This window comes from Protopterus annectens, chromosome 15.part0, assembly GCF_019279795.1.
Source record: "Protopterus annectens isolate FY-2018-M chromosome 15.part0, PAN1.0, whole genome shotgun sequence".
Taxonomy (NCBI): domain Eukaryota; kingdom Metazoa; phylum Chordata; order Ceratodontiformes; family Protopteridae; genus Protopterus; species Protopterus annectens.
In genome coordinates this window covers 81,265,313-81,284,351 of record NC_056749.1, presented here as the reverse complement: position 1 = coordinate 81,284,351, position 19,039 = coordinate 81,265,313, and the positions used below count along the sequence as shown (strand labels likewise).

General features: G+C 34.4%; 1 protein-coding gene across 1 annotated transcript in view; it reads left to right on the top strand.

Annotated features, from left to right (window-relative positions):
* The first annotated feature begins 310 nt into the window (after positions 1-310).
* LOC122789791 (vimentin-like) overlaps positions 311-19,039 on the top strand; it is a 308,097-nt gene continuing 289,368 nt past the window's right edge. Inside the window, exon 1 of the mRNA XM_044057233.1 lies at positions 311-415. Coding sequence (XP_043913168.1) covers positions 311-415 — 105 coding nt within the window. The remainder of the gene's footprint in view (positions 416-19,039) is intronic.

The following is a 19,039-nucleotide window of genomic DNA, read 5'->3' as shown; positions in this document are numbered from 1 at the left end:
TTGGCTTCAACACCACCTCTTTTACTTATCCTGTCTGAACGTATGATATTATAGCTTGGTAGAAGTATTTCATTACTATTGGTGTTAGCATTTAGCCAAGTTTCGGTGAGTAGTACAATGTCTGGGTAGTAAAGAGAGATGTTAGCATGGAGCTCATGAATTTTATTTTTTATGTTTCTTTAAATAAGTAAAATAAAATAAAAAAAAAAGTAAGTAAATAAATAAATGTTTCCATTATTTTAAATGAAGTGATCTAGGATTTGACTTTACATTCTGCAGTGTCTGCGACTGAAATTCCTGTTGTCCATTAATGTTTCAGGAGATTGATGATACCACAGCGGAATGTCTTGCCCTGGAGGATGACGCAAACATTCTGGAAGGGCAGCTGGCTCATTTGCAACTGGACCCTGATCTGGTAAGTGATGCATGAAGGAGGGTCACTTGCTAGAGCTAAAGGCTGGGTATTTTTTCTTGAATATTCTAATTTTTGTATATCTTGTTTTACATTTGTATTTGCAGAACTGTGTGACTTGTTAATATACTGATACACAAAGGCTTATAGCAGAGAGAAGTAGGGCAGAATCCATACTTCATTTGCAATTATATGACAGAGATGTACAATTAATAAGTGAAAGCTTGGTGTGGAGGGCTGCATCTTCAAGCAAGGAGATGGGGAGAGCAGAACATTCAGGACAGCAATGAATTTATTAGCAAAAAAAGTTAGGTTTTTGATTCACCAGCAAAAGATGGGTTTGTTAAAGCTTGAGTGTGTAGTTCCTAGTCTGCTAGTATAGTTTTTTATCATGACATATGACCATAAAATTAATAATAAAAGGCTGACCTTCACTGTAACAAAAATGTTGTACCTGTCCTGCTAATGTGCTCACCCATGCTAAGTCTTACTTACCGTGGTGGCAGTAACAAAAATATCTTTTGTGTAACCAAATTACAGTCCTGTGCAAAGTACTCAATAAAAGATGCTGTTTATTAACTGAAAGTTGTTACAGACTACATAGATAATTTACAAGTATAGGGTAAATATAGCAGCAACAATGAAAGAAAAAGTTATGAAACCATTTCTCTTGTTTCTTGCAGTCTTTAAACAGGTACTATCACAGATTGCACTTTCTATTAGCATTCTTACAAGTACAGTAGGATGACCTCCATTGTTTTCACTGCCTTCTAAGAATCGACTCGAAAGATAAAAAGATGCCAGGTTTTCTGTAATCTGATGTTAGATAAAGATTACAGAGCTTCTAGAGTTATCCTGCAGGAGGACTGCAGAGTTTAGGAACTCATCCTGCAAAACAGCTGAGGGGCTCAGTCTATAGCAAGACTGTTAAGCTGAGAAACATGCCATGTGGGATGACTACAGAGCTTTGGGACTCATCCTGCAGGACTACAGAACTCTGGACTCATCCTGCAGACCTATAGAGATATGGGACTCATCCTATCAGACTGCAGAGCCAATGGACTCAATCTGCAGGACAGCAAAGTGGAGGAGCTTGTAGGAGGACAGCTGTGCTGAGGGATACATTTTGAAGGTCTGTAGCACAGATGAACTCATCTTGCAGAGAGGTATGGGAGTTGAGAGAGCTGTCCTTTATGAGAGTTGCAGAGATTGGTAACTCATTCTGCAGGAGTTAAAACATTTCTAAAGGAAATGTCAAACATTTACTGGTTCTGTTATGATCACACATGGGCGCACTGTGGATTATCTGAAATGGTTTTGAACTGGTTTGTGGCCTGTTTATCCAGCTGTACTCAGCATGTCTTATCTGGGGTAAATTCTTCTCATTCATGTCCTTTGGAGAGTAATATTCTACGCCGTTTGGTACTCAGCATGTCTTATCTGGGGTAAATTCTTCTCATTCATGTCCTTTGGAGAGTAATATTCTACGTCGTTTGGTACTCAGCATGTCTTATCTGGGGTAAATTCTTCTCATTCATGTCCTTTGGAGAGTAATATTCTATGCCGTTTGGTACTCAGCATGTCTTATCTGGGGTAAATTCTTCTCATTCATGTCCTTTGGAGAGTAATATTCTACGCCGTTTGGTACTCAGCATGTCTTATCTAGGGTAAATTCTTCTCGTTCATGTCCTTTGGAGAGTAATATTCTACGCCGTTTGGTACTCAGCATGTCTTATCTGGGGTAAATTCTTCTCGTTCATGTCCTTTGGAGAGTAATATTCTACGCCGTTTGGTACTCAGCATGTCTTATCTGGGGTAAATTCTTCTTGTTCATGTCCTTTGGAGAGTAATATTCTACGCCGTTTGGTACTCAGCATGTCTTATCTGGGGTAAATTCTTCTCGTTCATGTCCTTTGGAGAGTAATATTCTCGCTTTGGTACTCAGCATGTCTTATCTGGGGTAAATTCTTCTCGTTCATGTCCTTTGGAGAGTAATATTCTACGCCGTTTGGTACTCAGCATGTCTTATCTGGGGTAAATTCTTCTCGTTCATGTCCTTTGGAGAGTAATATTCTACGCCGTTTGGTACTCAGCATGTCTTATCTGGGGTAAATTCTTCTCGTTCATGTCCTTTGGAGAGTAATATTCTACGCCGTTTGGTACTCAGCATGTCTTATCTGGGGTAAATTCTTCCATGTCCTTTGGAGAGTAATATTCTCGCCGTTTGGTACTCAGCATGTCTTATCTGGGGTAAATTCTTCTCGTTCATGTCCTTTGGAGAGTAATATTCTACGCCGTTTTGTACTCAGCATGTCTTATCTGGGGTAAATTCTTCTTGTTCATGTCCTTTGGAGAGTAATATTCGACGCGGTTTGATTCCGGCCCATTTATTTCACAAAATGCATGTCACTAAGGGATGTCGTTGTGAGGAAGGCTATTTTTATCAATCTTATGCTGCTAACATTCAGCATTACCTCTTCTTTTCTTCAGAGAATGTGCCTGATTTTACATTAGTGGATGACTCCCTGGAGTCCATCCTTGAATAGCTGATATTTGATTAGCTGAAACATAACCTACTTAAAACTGAGGTAATGCTGGTTCATGCTATTGACCATCTGTCAAAATGTCCTCTCTTCTCACCATTGATTATTTATGTTGAGAATCAGCTGAAATTTGTATCCGCAATTTATGATCTGTGTATTGTTCTTGGTGACCGACTCATTCTTAGGGATCAGATGTCATCTGTCAACAAGACATCTTCCATTTTAAGGATATTGCCCAGATTAAGCACAATCACCATCTATGGACCTTGCAGTAGTAATAGATGCTCCAGAATTGTCCCATCCTACTGGTGGCTTTTGGATGATGATTTTGCCAGCCTTCAACAGATTCAGAATTCTGTTGCCAGACTATTCAGTCGTACTCTTAGAATATGTCAAAATACACATCTGGATTTGTGCTGCTTGCTTGTGGCTAGATGTGCTTCTGAGATCCTTACTCTCACCTTCCATGCCATATATGTTGTGAGCATTACTTATCTGAAAGAGTGACTGAGACCATATGTCCCTGTGATAAAGCTCAAACTATCTAGTACAAGTCTATTGGCTGTTCCAAGGACTTGGAGACATCAGACAAGATTTCCTTCACTTTGGAACCATCTGTCATCCCTGGTTTGGGTTTGCTAGACAGAGGATTCTTTTAGGTGGTCCCGGGTTCCTATTGCGTTATTGAATTGCTGAAACTTCGAACCTGAAAACATCGAACACAAGTGTTCAAAGTTTCAGCAATTTGAATTTAAAAAAAAAAAAAAACCCCAAAACAGCTCAATAACTGTTGTAAGCAGGGGGGCAAGCACCCCCCCACCCCCTGCTCTTTAACTATATCAACTCCGAGATCGCACTACAGTGCAGCAAAGGGAAATATTCCCTTTCCGCATTGTAGTGAGATCTCAGAGTTGGCATACTTAAAGAGCAGGGGGTGTGGGGGGCACAACCCCCCCATGTGGCGAATGCAGGGGGACTTGCCCCCCTGCTTACGACAGATACTTTCTGTCCATTGTTTTTTTTTGTGTTCGAAATTATAAAACTTTGAACATACAAGTTTGATCTTGTGGTGTTCAAAGTTTTATACTTTCGATCACGTAATAGGAACCCGATGGTCCCCTAGCTCTAATCTATTTAAGAGGGTATATTCTGGGCCTAACACATGTATCGTCACTAATTTTATGCTACTGAATTTTTAAATCACTCAGTCATGTAAACAATTAAGATCTGTCTTAAATACAGAAATAGACGGCTTTCTTTGAATAATTTTTGTGACTGTAACTTTCATTGGATGGCAGATGCTTGTTTAAAATCAGCTGGTTTGCTTGTATTTTACATTGCAGAAGCAGAGAAGCAAATGCACATGCATTGTAATGGCAAACAAGCATTCGGTAGCACACCTGGCCAGCTGTTTCTCCTTATCTATTAGAAAAGCAACAGACCTTATTAATCCACAGGTTATTGTCCTCCCCCCAAAGACTGCCTTATGTCTTACCATGGTACTGATCATTCCTTTAACTTTACTCAACTTTATCACAATTTATAATGCTGTAATTCATGTAAAATGTATTTTATTCAGTTATTTATCTTCTATTGATTGATATGCCTGAAAAGAGTCCATGGATCAGTGCACTTATCTGGATAACAAATGATAAATAAATAGTTAGTTAATTAATTTCCTGCTTCCTTCTCAGAAAAGTTGTTTCGGGGCTGGATTACAATTTTTTTCTGAAAGTCATGCTTCCTACAAATTTTAAAGACTGAGAAGCAGAACTTAACGATGCATAAAAAGTACAGAAATAATTAATATTTTTGTCACCTTATGTTATATTTTTGCAGTTTGTGAACATTTGCTCCTGGATTGTTAATGAATGGATTGTATATTAATTTACGTTTATTATTGTTCATGTATTATCACTGTATATTTATGTATTTTTTCACTGACATTTATTTTGATATATTTACTTTGTTATTTCTGTTTCTAATATTGTGTATATATACTATTCATCTTTGTATTCTGTGTGTTTGGCTTATGCCTGCCTGTAAAGAGCATTGAACCAGTTTATTAAGCTGTGTAACAAGTGTTAAATAAATTAATTAATTAAAAACACAGTTACATGATCTTTGTCACTTAAAGTGGCAGTGTCATTTTATCATGACTGTGACTTGGTAAAAGGCAAGTGGAGAAGAGAACGGTCTTGTTACCTGCAGCAATGCTAGACAAGACCAAAAAAAGGTGAAAGTTTCTTTGGTGAATCTAGTGAAATTGTGTGTGATACATCCAGGAGAAACAAGGCTTTTTTTGTCAACTAGTTAGGTTCCAAGTGATCTTCAGGAAAAAAATACTCTTGATGGATTTAGATGCTTCAGAATTGAAGGGTCAGATCATTCTAACAGATCAATGACTTATGGTCAGGTCCTGGTGGAGATAGAATGCATAATGATTGTAAACTGAAGATTCATTTTATTCTTTTAAACTGATTCTTTTGGATATGATCTGTAGGGAAAATTATGAATGCTTAACTACTTGTCTACAGTAAGCATTACAAGAGATGGTATTTGCATAATTTGCAACTGTTTAATAGACACAAAATTGCTACTCAGCCATTATTATTAATATGGGAATCGTGTTATTTATTAAGAATAAGCTATAGTAACACAGTTTGGTTTTGGTCAGAATTTGGCAATATAAATTGCTTTCATCTGTTAAACATGAACTTTATCTCATCTCAGCAGCTCAAAGAATTAAAACATTGACCTGAACCAAGATGACCCTGTGTCAGTAGTGACCCAAGTGCTAGAGGAGCTGGTGAATGAGGGTAGAAGTGGGTGATCTTTACTTGCCTGCTAATGTTGGAGGGGGGGTTGAACAGCCTGACCTGATGCATGACTAGCTGCTAGCTGAGCCAGGCGACAGCAAGCAGCAAATAGGCTGCAATATCCATACCTACCAAGCAGTGCTTTGCACAAAAACTCTGTTCATTAGACAAGTGAGAGCATTCACATGCCTGAAGGCAGCACTCTGGTCATGTATGGACATCAGGCCCTCCCATGACTGCATGAATGATGGCCCCTCCTCCAGATGGCTCACCATAACTGGTCTGTTAGAGTCCAATACTACTGTACAAATAACTGGTGGAGACCACACCTTCCCATTGCATACTGTGGGGTACAGGACATTGCAGAACGTTGCTGTAGGAGGAACAAAGCAAAACACAGAAGGGGAGGGGGAGCTGATTATCAGCAGACAACAAGACAAAAAACACAGAAAAAATAATGACTCTTATTCTTCAGTATAAAAATAATGATTTGCTTTACTTAGCCCCATCTGAGCTGGTTAGTTGGTTGGGACTATTTTAAAATTGTAAGTGGTGGAATCCAGGGTGAGTAATAACCTAAGGTATGGGTTAAGAGGGTATTTTAGAAGGATTAATTTAGCATGTCCAGACTTTTGGTATTGTTTTATGCAGATTTTCAGAATGAGGATATTCTCAATGGTTTTGAAAACGTAAGAAGTAGGGCAGTGATGGGTAGATGTTTTGATTTTCTAGCTCATTTGGAAGGGGCTCGGTTCCCTTTTCCCCATTCAAGATATCATAGTTTAACCAGCGGTTTGTAGGAAGGTTGCCTGTCATAGGTTGGGGGCAGATTTCAAGTTTTTATCATATACTTGGCCCAGTGAGTTTCCTTATCTTTTATCACCTCAGTTTGAAAAAAAAAAGTTCTTTACCAAGTTTCTATTATTAGCAGAGTATTATGGCCTGTATTGGCAAAGGCTTTGCCTCTGTGTGTGTTGTTTGCTCTCTTTAGTTCTACACATCAGCAACATCATCAGCACAGAGTGTAACCTTCCTCATGAGGTAAAGTAGTTAGCAGCATATCCAGCCTGAGCAGGGGGACAGATGCACTGTATTATTTTAAGTGAGAAGGTTTAGTTTTGTAGTAAACTCAGCATAGGACTAGATATGACATTTAATTATTTAAGGCCTAAACAGTTGGTGACTGCATGATTGCAAGTCATGTTACATATGTACTCTTTTTAATTGCTTGATATGTAAATCTCTGTAGAGGAGCTTGCCCCCCCCCCCCGGCAGCAAATTATGTCTTTATGTTTCATTGAGCAGGAGTTACTTACTAGATATTAATGCAGCTATGTTTTGTGTTCTCTTATGTGGAAATTCCTAAGGGATCCCTATCTTTCCTTTGCAGTGGAAGGTGTGACATGTTGTAGGTGGAAATGGCAATGACCTTTTGTTTTCCCTCTGGCATCAGACACAGAAGCTAAACTGGATGGGGGCTTATATTTAAAGTTCTTTTTCTCAGGTTATAGTTCTGTTTTACAGGGGCAAGATGACATTATACTATTAAGGTGGTCTGTATAAGCCAGTGAAAAATATTCAAGGAAGGGTCACTTGTTGTCCTATTCAGGAGTTTTGCTGATGCTGGACTCATTAATATTCCTGTGAATATCTGTAGGTTGACAAAGTGCAAAACGACAACTTGCAGGGATCCTGTACTTGGTATCTATGAATTTCATGGAGCTGAGTTTGATCAAGCTTTGAATTGTCAAGCCTAATTCATCATAAACTGGGTTACCAAAAAATAACAGTGGGGAGAACAGGCCTTGTTCCTTCTTTTTTATGATCCATGTTAAAGTAAATCATCACTGTTTGTTGAGTCAGGTTATGCTGAATCAGTCACAGTGGAATGAGACTCAATGAAATCTGACTCGATTATTCATTACATACTATATCTTTCTGAACAAGACAGAGTAGGCTGGCAACTCTCATGAAGTATCAGGTGCCTTTTCTGAAATATAGGAGTCAGAGAAACTGGTAGGTAGTAGATTTCTGTTTTCCTGACTCGTTAGTCGAAGAAGTTTTGTTTCAGAGTCTAGAAGGAAATTACATCTTAATGGGAGAACCAGGGAGGAAGCTGTCCCTGCAGTATGAAGTTTGAAGAATCAACCATTCCCAGCTACAGCAGTATTTGAATTGTGGTCCTCTGGACTTAAATAAAAAGTAAGCACTCAGAATCATGTTTCAATAGACAACAAATGGGTTTGGATAAGTCAGTTGTATTATTTTAAATATTTATCATTTTATGAATGCCATGCATTTAAAAGACAGGCTATAACTAGTTCTAAAAGTGTGTATATTACTTTTAGGGTACTTTAAAGATAAGTGGGAATGTTCAGTTTTATCAGGAGATTACTTATAAAACTTGATTGTGGGTTATTGATTTATTAAGCAGATATGAATAAATGAAATGTTGCCCACATTTCTTGACTACATTTTCTAACTAATCTCAGATTTGTCACGTTTCACTATCCTTTAATTCAATTAGCCACTGTAACATTATATAATAATCCAATTCAATGCAGTCCAAATTTATCTGTGTAAGGTTAATTATGAGTGTATTCCCACAGTTAAGTGCTCTTGCATTCCATATAACCTTGCCTGATGTTCTCATTTCAATTTATTTTCCAAATATCAGCTTCCTAAATGCAAACAAAGCTATTCTTAACATGTAAATGATACAGCCATTTCCTATTGTTTTTTTCTCTGCCTAGAATGTGTTTTTGTCTGCATGTGTTAATAACCATTTAACCTCTAACCTTTTTGATATTTTTTTCTGAATTTTTTAAAAATTTTCAAATACATTTGAATGAATTCCATACTATTTATACATAACATCTCAAATAACTATGTACATTATTTACATTAGCCTGACACTATAACAGATCTTAATGTATACTGTTAATTTATAAGTATGTCCAGTCCATTATCAGAGTGTCTGATCGATTATTGTATAGTGTCAATCAACAATACTACTTTTCCCCAAGGGTTGTTGATAAATGGCTTTAGATAAATTCTTAGTTCTTTAATTTTAATTTGCAATAATGCTGTGGTCTTCAGTAGGCTGTAGAAGTTTCCAAAGTTGGTATTGTGTTTGTATTCCATCTTCTTGTTATACACCTCCTTGAAATTGCAAGTATAAACCATACTAGATACATGTTTGACCTATTCATATGAGGACCTTCACTCACATTTAATAATACAAGAGGTTTTAGTTAAATAACATGATTTATTAAATAAACCTTGTAGAAAATTATTAATACCATTCCAAAATGGCTTAGTTTTAACACAATCAAAGAAAATGTGGTTCCAATCTGCATTGTGTACTTGCTCACATCTCCAACATATTCCTTTTATGGAAGAACTACTTTTACTGATTCTGTCTGGGGTTAAGAATGCCCTGTGCAAACATTTCCAATTAAAAGCTTTGCAGTTGTGTAAAGGATGTATATTTTATCGATAATAAGATATTTGTTTTAATATCTTCAGTTAACTGTATTGAATGTCCTTTTGTTATATATTTCCAATATGAGGTTTTGGGTGTTGTTTTATAGTTTATCAATATTTTGTAAAATTTTGAAATACTGTTTCCCATACCAAAGTCATTATATATCTGATTTCATATATGTAATTTGTAAATTTAGGTATTTCTTTAAATGAAAAATTGTTAATTATTCTACTTAAATCTTGCGGATATGACAGAATACTCTGTAAAGGTAGCCAGTCCTGTTGTGGAATTTTGTGTGTTGTTTTTATTACTTGCATATCTAAAACTTTTAGTTCTTTGATACATTTGAGCCAACAAACAAATTATTTCTGTTCCCAGGAATTAATAATCTCGCTATATATTTATGTGGAAAGTTATTTGTGACTATAAATGGTGTTAAAAGATCAAACCAGATTTTTAAATCTATATTTTCATTAATAATTTTCCTAAATGAGTCAATGTAATAATTAATCATATGAGTTTTAGTGGGTTTAGTTATGTTATATTGCATACTAATACATAATATGTGCCATGGCAAATTGTTTTTATCTGTTATTTGACATTTTTTTTTATAAATTAAATTAATTTATTGATATTACAGTTAGTAATGCTTTCCAATTTGCAGAGTAATTTGGACTTATCCAATCTGAGATTGTTTTAGATATTGATGCTTTTATATGTTTTTCTATATCAGGAAAGTTTAATCCTCCCTGTTTCCATGGTCTGATGTGATGTATTAAAGCTATTCTATTTCTTATGGGAAACCATTACAATTTTATTAGGCATGAATTCATTTCTTTAAGTATATTCCCTTCTGGTAACAGTTGCATTGCCAAGGCTATATATATAGGATCTTGGAGAGTACAACCATTTTTATTAACTGTAGTCTATATTCTTGATTCCCTGTGATGTGATCCCCATTAGTCTGCATTTTTTTATTTAAAAATAAAGCATTTGATTTTGATTTATTGAAATGGAGTCCTGAAGTCATGTGAAATTTGTCAATTAATATATCTAATTCTTCTAGTGTCTCTTTTGTATTAGACAATGTTAATATGTCATCAGCAAATAACATTACTTTAGAATTGTATTGTTCATAAACATCTATTCCTTTGATTTTTATATTGTTATGAATTGAATATACCAATATTTCAATAGCCAGAGCAAATAGATTTCATGACATGGGTCATCCTTGTTTAGTGCCTTTTGTTATAAGTATAGATTCTGAGGTAAAAGGACCTAACTTGACATACGCTAAATTATTTGAGTATGTATTCTTTAGGAGATGAACAAAGGATGCAGGAAATTCAAATAGAATTAGGATTTTGAAAAATAGTCCCAATTTAGGGAATCAAAGGTTTTCTCTATATCTAAGACAATTATGAGTCTTTCTTTATTTTCTTTATTAACATAATCTATAAGAGAAATTATCCTTTTAATATTGTCATGTGTGTGTCTATGATATATAAATCCAGTTTGATCATTATTTATTCTTTATATAGTGGTATTTTCATTCTGTTAGTTAATATTGTCATAAATATCTTATAGTCATTATTTAATAATGATATAGGTCTATATGAGGTACAGAAGTCTGGGGATTTGTTTTCCTTTAAGATTGGTGTGATTAAGGAATATCTCCAAGAAAGTGGTATTAAGGCTTGTGACTGAATTTCTAATAGAGTTTTATGGAAGAGGGTAGTATCTTTGAATGAAAAAGTTTATATATGTCCATAATTATGCCACACCGGAGCTTTATTATTTTTACCCTCTTTATTGTATCTGTAATTTCTTTGTATGATATGGGTGCTTGCAGATCTAGTTTTAGTTTTTCTGTTTTTTTTTATATTAGAACATTTTTCATCTAGATTTAATTGATTGATATGTATACTTTATTTTTGGAAATGTTCCATATAGTGATTTCTATAGGCATCAAGAATGTCACCTATAGCCGAGACATTTTTTCCTTTCTTTTCATGGAAGATACTTTTAATGTTATTAGCTTTTGATTGCATTTTGATTCTTGTGGATAAATTATGTAGATATGTGGGAGAAGTGGCAAAGGTATTCATTTTTAGTTTTTCTAAAGCTAAACTAGTTTTATGTCTTAGAATTTCATTGTATTTATTGTTTAATACGTCTAATTTCTTCATCTCCAAATGATTTTGATTTTTTTTCAGCTTTTATTGACAAACGTCTGGATTGTAGATCTAATAATTCAGAATCATATTCTCTGATTTTTTTATACCAAGTTAGGGTTTTACCATATATGTAAGCTGTTAATGAGTCCCATATCATTATTTTATTTATCTCTGTAGTGTAATTAATATCTAAAAAGAACTGTAATTCAGATAATAAGCAGGGTTTGAACTCTTTAAATTTAGTTACATATGATGGAATTCTGGAGTTAAAGATTAATGGTTTGTACCCATTTTGAAGTTTTAGTATCAATGAATTGTGGTCTGCAAAGGGGCAGGGAGTGGTTGAGAAATTAATGATTTTAGAGTGTAAGTCATGGGCAGCAAATATTTTATCTATTCTAGTTTGGGTACCAAATCTGTGATCTTGATGGAAAAACAACAAATATTTATCTTCTTTAAATTTGAAAGTATCTACCAGATGAAATGATTCTACCCACTTGTTTAAAGCTTTTGATACAGCAGATGTACACAGTGGTCTTTTATTTGTAGTTTCAGAAATATCAAATATACAGTTAAAATCTCCTCCTAAGATTAAGTTGCTTTTATAATTATTGGAAATGAAATCCAAGTGTTTTTTAACACTTCCTGTTCCAGTGCCTGGGAAGCAGTATAGATTGGCTAGAGTCCATATTCTCTTATTATATTTATTACTAATGTCATAAGGTCTTCTTTATCTTCATACTTATAAATGATTTCTGGGTTAATTACATTTGTTTTCCATAAAATTGTTACCCCTTTTGGCTTTGTCTTATACGTGGATTGTGGCAATATCATATATTCCTTAGGATTCCATTTGTAATTGACATTTTTTTAAATGAGTTTCTTGAAGGAAGACAGTTTGTGCTTTGTTCAGTTTTAAATATTTCAGTAGATATGATCTCTTGCTAGGATTGTTTAAGCCATTGGTATTTAAAGATAATAAAGTTAACTCCATCTTAAGTTATTTAGACTATGTATTTTTTGTTTTATTGTGACTATTTCATTTTCCTCTGATAACTATATATGCTTGAGCATTTAAAGGAAATTATCAGTTTTATACTGTGAGTGTTTACCAATAAAGTAATGTCTTGGTCAGGCATACTAAAAATGTTTTTGTGAAATAACAAATTTAAATTAATAAATGTTAACAAAACTAAGATCCACACTAGCTATGGAATGAAAATCATTCCTAATCTGATGGCTAAACCTAAATCCATCAGATTATCACTCATACCTTGACAATCCAGAACATCTGAGCTCCATAAATTAAATTATCATATGGTGAATATTTGTAATAGGAATAAGCAATATGTATATTATTTTGAACATATATAGTACTATTGTGGATTAGACAGAATTCTAATACAATATAAAAGTGTACTTATTCTATAAGCAATTAATATTTACATGAAAGACAGATGACAAGCAATTAAATCGTAGGATGTATCATATATAAAACTTCAGTAAAAGATTATAGCACACAGTTATTTAACATATTCACCCTTATCGATGAAGTCTTTCAAAACTTATTATGTAATATAAATAGATGGTAATATTTATACTTAATCTTTATAATACAATGTATTTTACTGGATATATCAGAGGTTATATTTCCTTGATTGCCAGCATTTAAGTAATCACTTTGTTTGTTGCTAACTTACTTAAAGCATCAAGTTTGTTTTAAGTGAACATTGATGAAAGTTAGTGCATTTTAATTATCAATGTATCCCTCTTCCCCCATTTCCTACACATAAGGATTTTCATATCTGTCATTTTTATTATAAAATGAGTGAAATTATAGGTTATAAACAACAAATTCACTTATTGTGATTAATGATTACAATTTTCCTTTCCATATTCATAAATTGCCATTTTATGGCATATACTGAAAGATTTTACATTTAAATGGCAACATTCTATTTTGTATAATCAGCAAAGGTAAAACTGAGTGATTATTGTCAATTTAATACTATTTGTTCAGAATGTGATTGTAACATTTTGTGACATTCCTAGTTCAGGCTTCTATTGTTTCCCTTGAAAAACATTGTCAGTTTGATGTCATGTATAAAATATTACAGCACTCAGAAATATGAGGGATGTTGCGAAGCGAGCTTAAACAGTCTCAGAAATGAACCTGTCACAAAACGCAAGCGATCCACAAATGTTAAGGCTCCACAGATTTATTGTTCCAGAAACAAACTTTGGATAAGCGCTTTCACTACAAATAGCTTCATCAGATCCTTTTCATAGTAACTAAAGCAGGACCTTACACATATATATAGCAAATAAACCAATTAAAACAATTAAAGAATTAACATCATTATAATTAAAGAAAAGTATTGTATTTAAAGTGATATGTTTAAAAAAGCGCATACATTTATCCTAGGCACTTTTAAAAATATTACATAGAATAATTTAACAAACTTGATAAAAACTATACTTATAAAATATATGTATAGTAACTATACAAAAATATATATGCTAAAACAATTGTACTCAGTAGGTACAATGTATAGATATGCATGTCTAAGTATTACATATATGCATATAGTCTTATATGTATTATGCATGCAAACTTAGATATTACTAAATTATGTATAAGGCATGAAAGTAATTTCACATTCCTCCGCTGTCTTAATTTGGGTTTTATGGAGGCTATTTCATTGACCCCAGACCCTTTATCAGCTCTTAACATAACTATCCATTCACTTTCCTTACTTTCTGTGAGGTTCCTGATATCTCCACCCCTATTACTGGGAGTCACAACCTCAAGAATTCTAAACAAAAAACTGTGTGATTTCCCCAAATAATGTTATGTGCTTGGCCAATGCATTGTGGCTCGATCTTTTCCTGATGTGATATAAATGCTCATGTATCCTGTCTCTGAAGGTACGATTCGTCTTACCCACATAAAAAGACAGGCATACCTGGCATACTGCTAAATACACCACATTGATGCTCATACAATCAGCATCTGCATTGGTTCTAAATATAGTTTTTAAATCAGGGTGAAAAAAAGTTGTATTAGTGTCTATGAAGGAGCAGAAATTACAATGGCCACAAGACTTGGTATGTCCATATCCCCTAGCTCCAATTTCAGATTTAGTGGAACATAATATTCTCTTCAAGTTCTTCTTATTCCTGAATAAAAAACGTGGCCTATCACCCAATATCTCTTTCAGGTCACTATCAACCTGCAGGATATCCCAATGTTTTGTGATAATCCCCCTTATTTCAAGATAATCCGAACAGAAGGGTGTTGTAAATTTGACATATCTATCAAAGTTACTCTCTTTAGTTATCCCATTAATACTATGGGGTCCAAAATAAGGTGTAGCTACAGATGAACGTAATTCATTGGCTTCTGCCAAATGTACCATTATTTAATTTGTATGGTATCCTCTATCTATCAACCTTCCCTTCAGGTCATCCATTTCTGACATAAAACCTTCATCAGTGGGATTCAACCTGGAAGCTCTGATTGCTTGACCTTTCATAACATTCTTGAAAACAAAAGGTGGGTGCATACTCAATCTCAGGAGTAAAGAATTACTATAATAAGCTTTGTGGTATACACCAGTATTTATAAAACCATTAGCTAGTCTCTCCACAAATATATCCAAAAATTCTATTTTATGAGTAGAAAATTGCATTGTGAATTTGAAGCAATTTGTCAAGTTATTCATTACAAGGAACATTGATTCTAGTTCATCTATACTCCCATTCCAAAGAATAGACAAATCATCAACAAAACGTCGATAAAAAACAACATGCTTTCTAAATAGGGTTTCAGAAAAGAGAACATGTTCTTCCCAATGGGCTAAAACCATATTGGCATAGCTATTGGCATAAGGCGTGCCCATTGCTATGCCATCTAGTTGTCTATATGTGACATCCTTGAACATAAATAAATTATTCTCCAAAACAAGTTCTAAAAAATGAACTATAAGGTCTATGGATACTGTGGTATAATCACTGTGTTCTTTTAAATAATCAGTTATATAAGCAAGTCCTAGGTTGTTGGGAATAACCGTAAATAATGATTGTACATCAAAGGTGGCAAACAAAAATGTATCAGTGCTGTCAAATTGCTTGATGTTCTCATATAACTCAACTAGAAACTGTTTTGAGTCTTTTAATACAAATTTATTGTTGTTCAATACCCTTCTTAGATATTTCTCCGTATAAACGGATAAATGCTCAGTAACCCACCCACGGCCTGAAACTATTGGTCTCATGGGTGGGTTATGAGCGTCCTTGTGTATTTTAGGTAGACCATTTATAATGGGAATCACAAGTATTTTAATGACTAGATAATCATATAGATCTTTATCTATTAGTCTGCTCTTATGGATATCAAGTAAAGTATCCTTGACGTATCTAATTATATCCTGTACTGCCTCTGTAGAAATGGGTTCATAATAGATGTCATTAAGCATGCACTCCATAGACGTCTTATAACTCTCAGTGTCCATCACAACTACTCGACCATCCTTGTTGGCTGGTCTGATGGTGATGGTTGCATCATTCTGTAGTTTCATGAGACTAATTCTTTCCTTGTATGTCAGATTGTCCTTCATTCTAGCCCCATTTTTGTTGTTACCATTACCATGATATTTATGTATCTCATCCTCTGTTAATTTCGAGAATGCCTCTGTGAGTGGGTGTTGTATGGATACAAAATCACTTAGGTTTTTAAAAGGAAACTCTCTTGTGTTATCTGTCCCATTATTCTCTCCTTTATGCAAATACTTCAACATTACATTCCTACAGAATATTTTTAAATCTATAACAGTGTCAGCCAGTCTACTCTTGCTCCTAGGTATAAAGTTAAGTCCTTTACTCAATAAATTAATATCATCTGAAGTCAGCATAACACTAGATAGATTATAAACTAATTTTTGCTCTTCCACATTTTCTTTAGAGTGTGATGGGGTTGTGGTTCCCCTGAGTATTTCCTCTTCTGCCTCCCCCTGCTCATGGACCGCTTTCTCCGTGGTCCCTTCTCTAATCGAATTGGGAGGGGAAAAGAAATATCAGTGTTATTCAATTTATCTGGGTGACCTTTCGTTGTTTTTGGTCTGACTACTGTCTCAGAGCCTTGTTTAGTTATGTCAGGTTTGCTTTTAATTATCTGTATCTCAAGATATAAATTACTATTGGATTCCATACAGGGATGCATCAAATGTATAACGTCAGTAGAATCTGTATTTAAACAAGCTGACTGAGCAGAATTGCTCTTAATGAGCTCATTCCCTATAGACTTATCAGGTACTGGACTCTGTCTAGCCTGATTCAAATGTAATTGCTCAGGATTCGATGCTAGAGTAACAACACTGTTATGCATACTATCATTGATTATATCATCACTAGAGGTAGTTAAAACCTCTTCAAATCTAGTATTTCTATCAACCTGTCATGGAACAGGTAGCCTTTCAACAACAGTTTCATTAACATTCTTAGTGTCAATATTTAACATATTTTGTCAATTTCTAGGCCACATGAAAACGTGACCTAATTTAAAATCATTAATGTCCCTGACAGCTTTGTGTCTCTTTTGGTGTAAAAGTTTACGCTCAAAGGCAGAAATGCCATCCAGAAGATTTTCAAAAAGAGGTTCAACAAGAGTAACAGGAAATTCCTTATAGATTATTCGTTGTACTCTATTTATGTTGGTAGTTAAAACAGCCTCTTCTGGTAAAAAGAAGTCTACGAGGAGCTGTAAATATTTACGGCTTACCTCTATATTAAGTTTTTGTCACTTCACAAGCAATTCAGGATATTCCCATCCTTGACTGGGCATATTAAAGACTCGTAACCCACGAGGAATAATTTTCTTATCCAGACAGAACTGGAAATAAATTTTCTGTGCCTGAAGATGTTTTAATTTTAAAAAGTCCTTCTCCATCTCCTCAAACAGCTTATGCAGCCTCTCCATGTCGTCAGTCGTATTAGTGACATCATCAATAGCAGACAAGCTCTCAAAATGTAGCATGGCAAATTCAGAGTCCATGAGATATTGTTTAAACCTTTTCTGAAGCACGCTGTTCCCTTGGTCTTCACCTCTCGGGGTATAATCTAATTCTATGTCAGCCATAGCAAAAAGAAGTCTGTAATATAATGTAACTCGCTCCGGATAACAGTGGTAGAAAAAATTGAAATAACACAAGGAAAATACACCAGCGTTGAATCTGGTAAACGCAACTGCCCCAATAAGTAATAAATAAAGCACTCAGAAATATGAGGGATGTTGCGAAGCGAGCTTAAACAGTCTCAGAAATGAACCTGTCACAAAATGCAAGCGATCCACAAATGTTAAGGCTCCACAGATTTATTGTTCCAGAAACAAACTTTGGATAAGCGCTTTCACTACAAATAGCTTCATCAGATCCTTTTCATAATAACTAAAGCAGGACCTTACACATATATAGCAAATAAACCAATTAAAACAATTAAACAATTAACATCATTATAATTAAAAAAAAGTATTGTATTTAAAGTGATATGTTTAAAAAAGCGCATAAATTTATCCTAGGCACTTTTAAAAATATTACATAGAATAATTTAACAAACTTGATAAAAACTATACTTATAAAATATATGTATAGTAACTATACAAAAATATATATGCTAAAACAATTGTACTCAGTAGGTACAATGTATAGATATGCATGTCTAAGTATTACATATATGCATATAGTCTTATATGTATTATGCATGCAAACTTAGATATTACTATATTGTGTATAAGGCATGAAAGTAATTTCACATTCCTCCGCTGTCTTAATTTGGGTTTTATGGAGGCTATTTCATTGACCCCAGACCCTTTATCAGCTTTTAACATAACTATCCATTCACTTTCCTTACTTTCTGTGAGGTTCCTGATGTCTCCACCCCTATTACTGGGAGTCACAACCTCAAGAATTCTAAACAAAAAAATGTGTGATTCCCCAAATAATGTTATGTGCTTGGCCAATGCATTGTGGCTCGATCTTTTCCTGATGTGATATAAATGCTCACGTATCCTGTCTCTGAAGGTACAATTCAATGGGCACGCCTTGTGCCAATAGCTACGCCAATATGGTCTTAGCCCATTGGGAAGAACATGTTCTCTTTTCTGAAACCCTATTTAGAAAGCATGTTGTTTTTTATCGACGTTTTGTCGATGATTTGTCTATTCTTTGGAATGGGAGTATAGATGAACTAGAATCAATGTTCCTTGTAATGAATAACTTGACAAATTGCTTCAAATTCACAATGCAATTTTCTACTCATAAAATAGAATTTTTGGATATATTTGTGGAGAGACTAGCTAATGGTTTTATAAATACTGGTGTATACCGCAAAGCTTGTTATAGTAATTCTTTACTCCTGAGATCGAGTATGCACCCACCTTTTGTTTTCAAGAATGTTATGAAAGGTCAAGCAATCAGAGCTTCCAGGTTGAATCCCACTGTTGAAGGTTTTATGTCAGAAATGGATGACCTGAAGGGAAGGTTGATAGATAGAGGATACCATACAAATTAAATAATGGTACATTTGGCAGAAGCCAATGAATTATG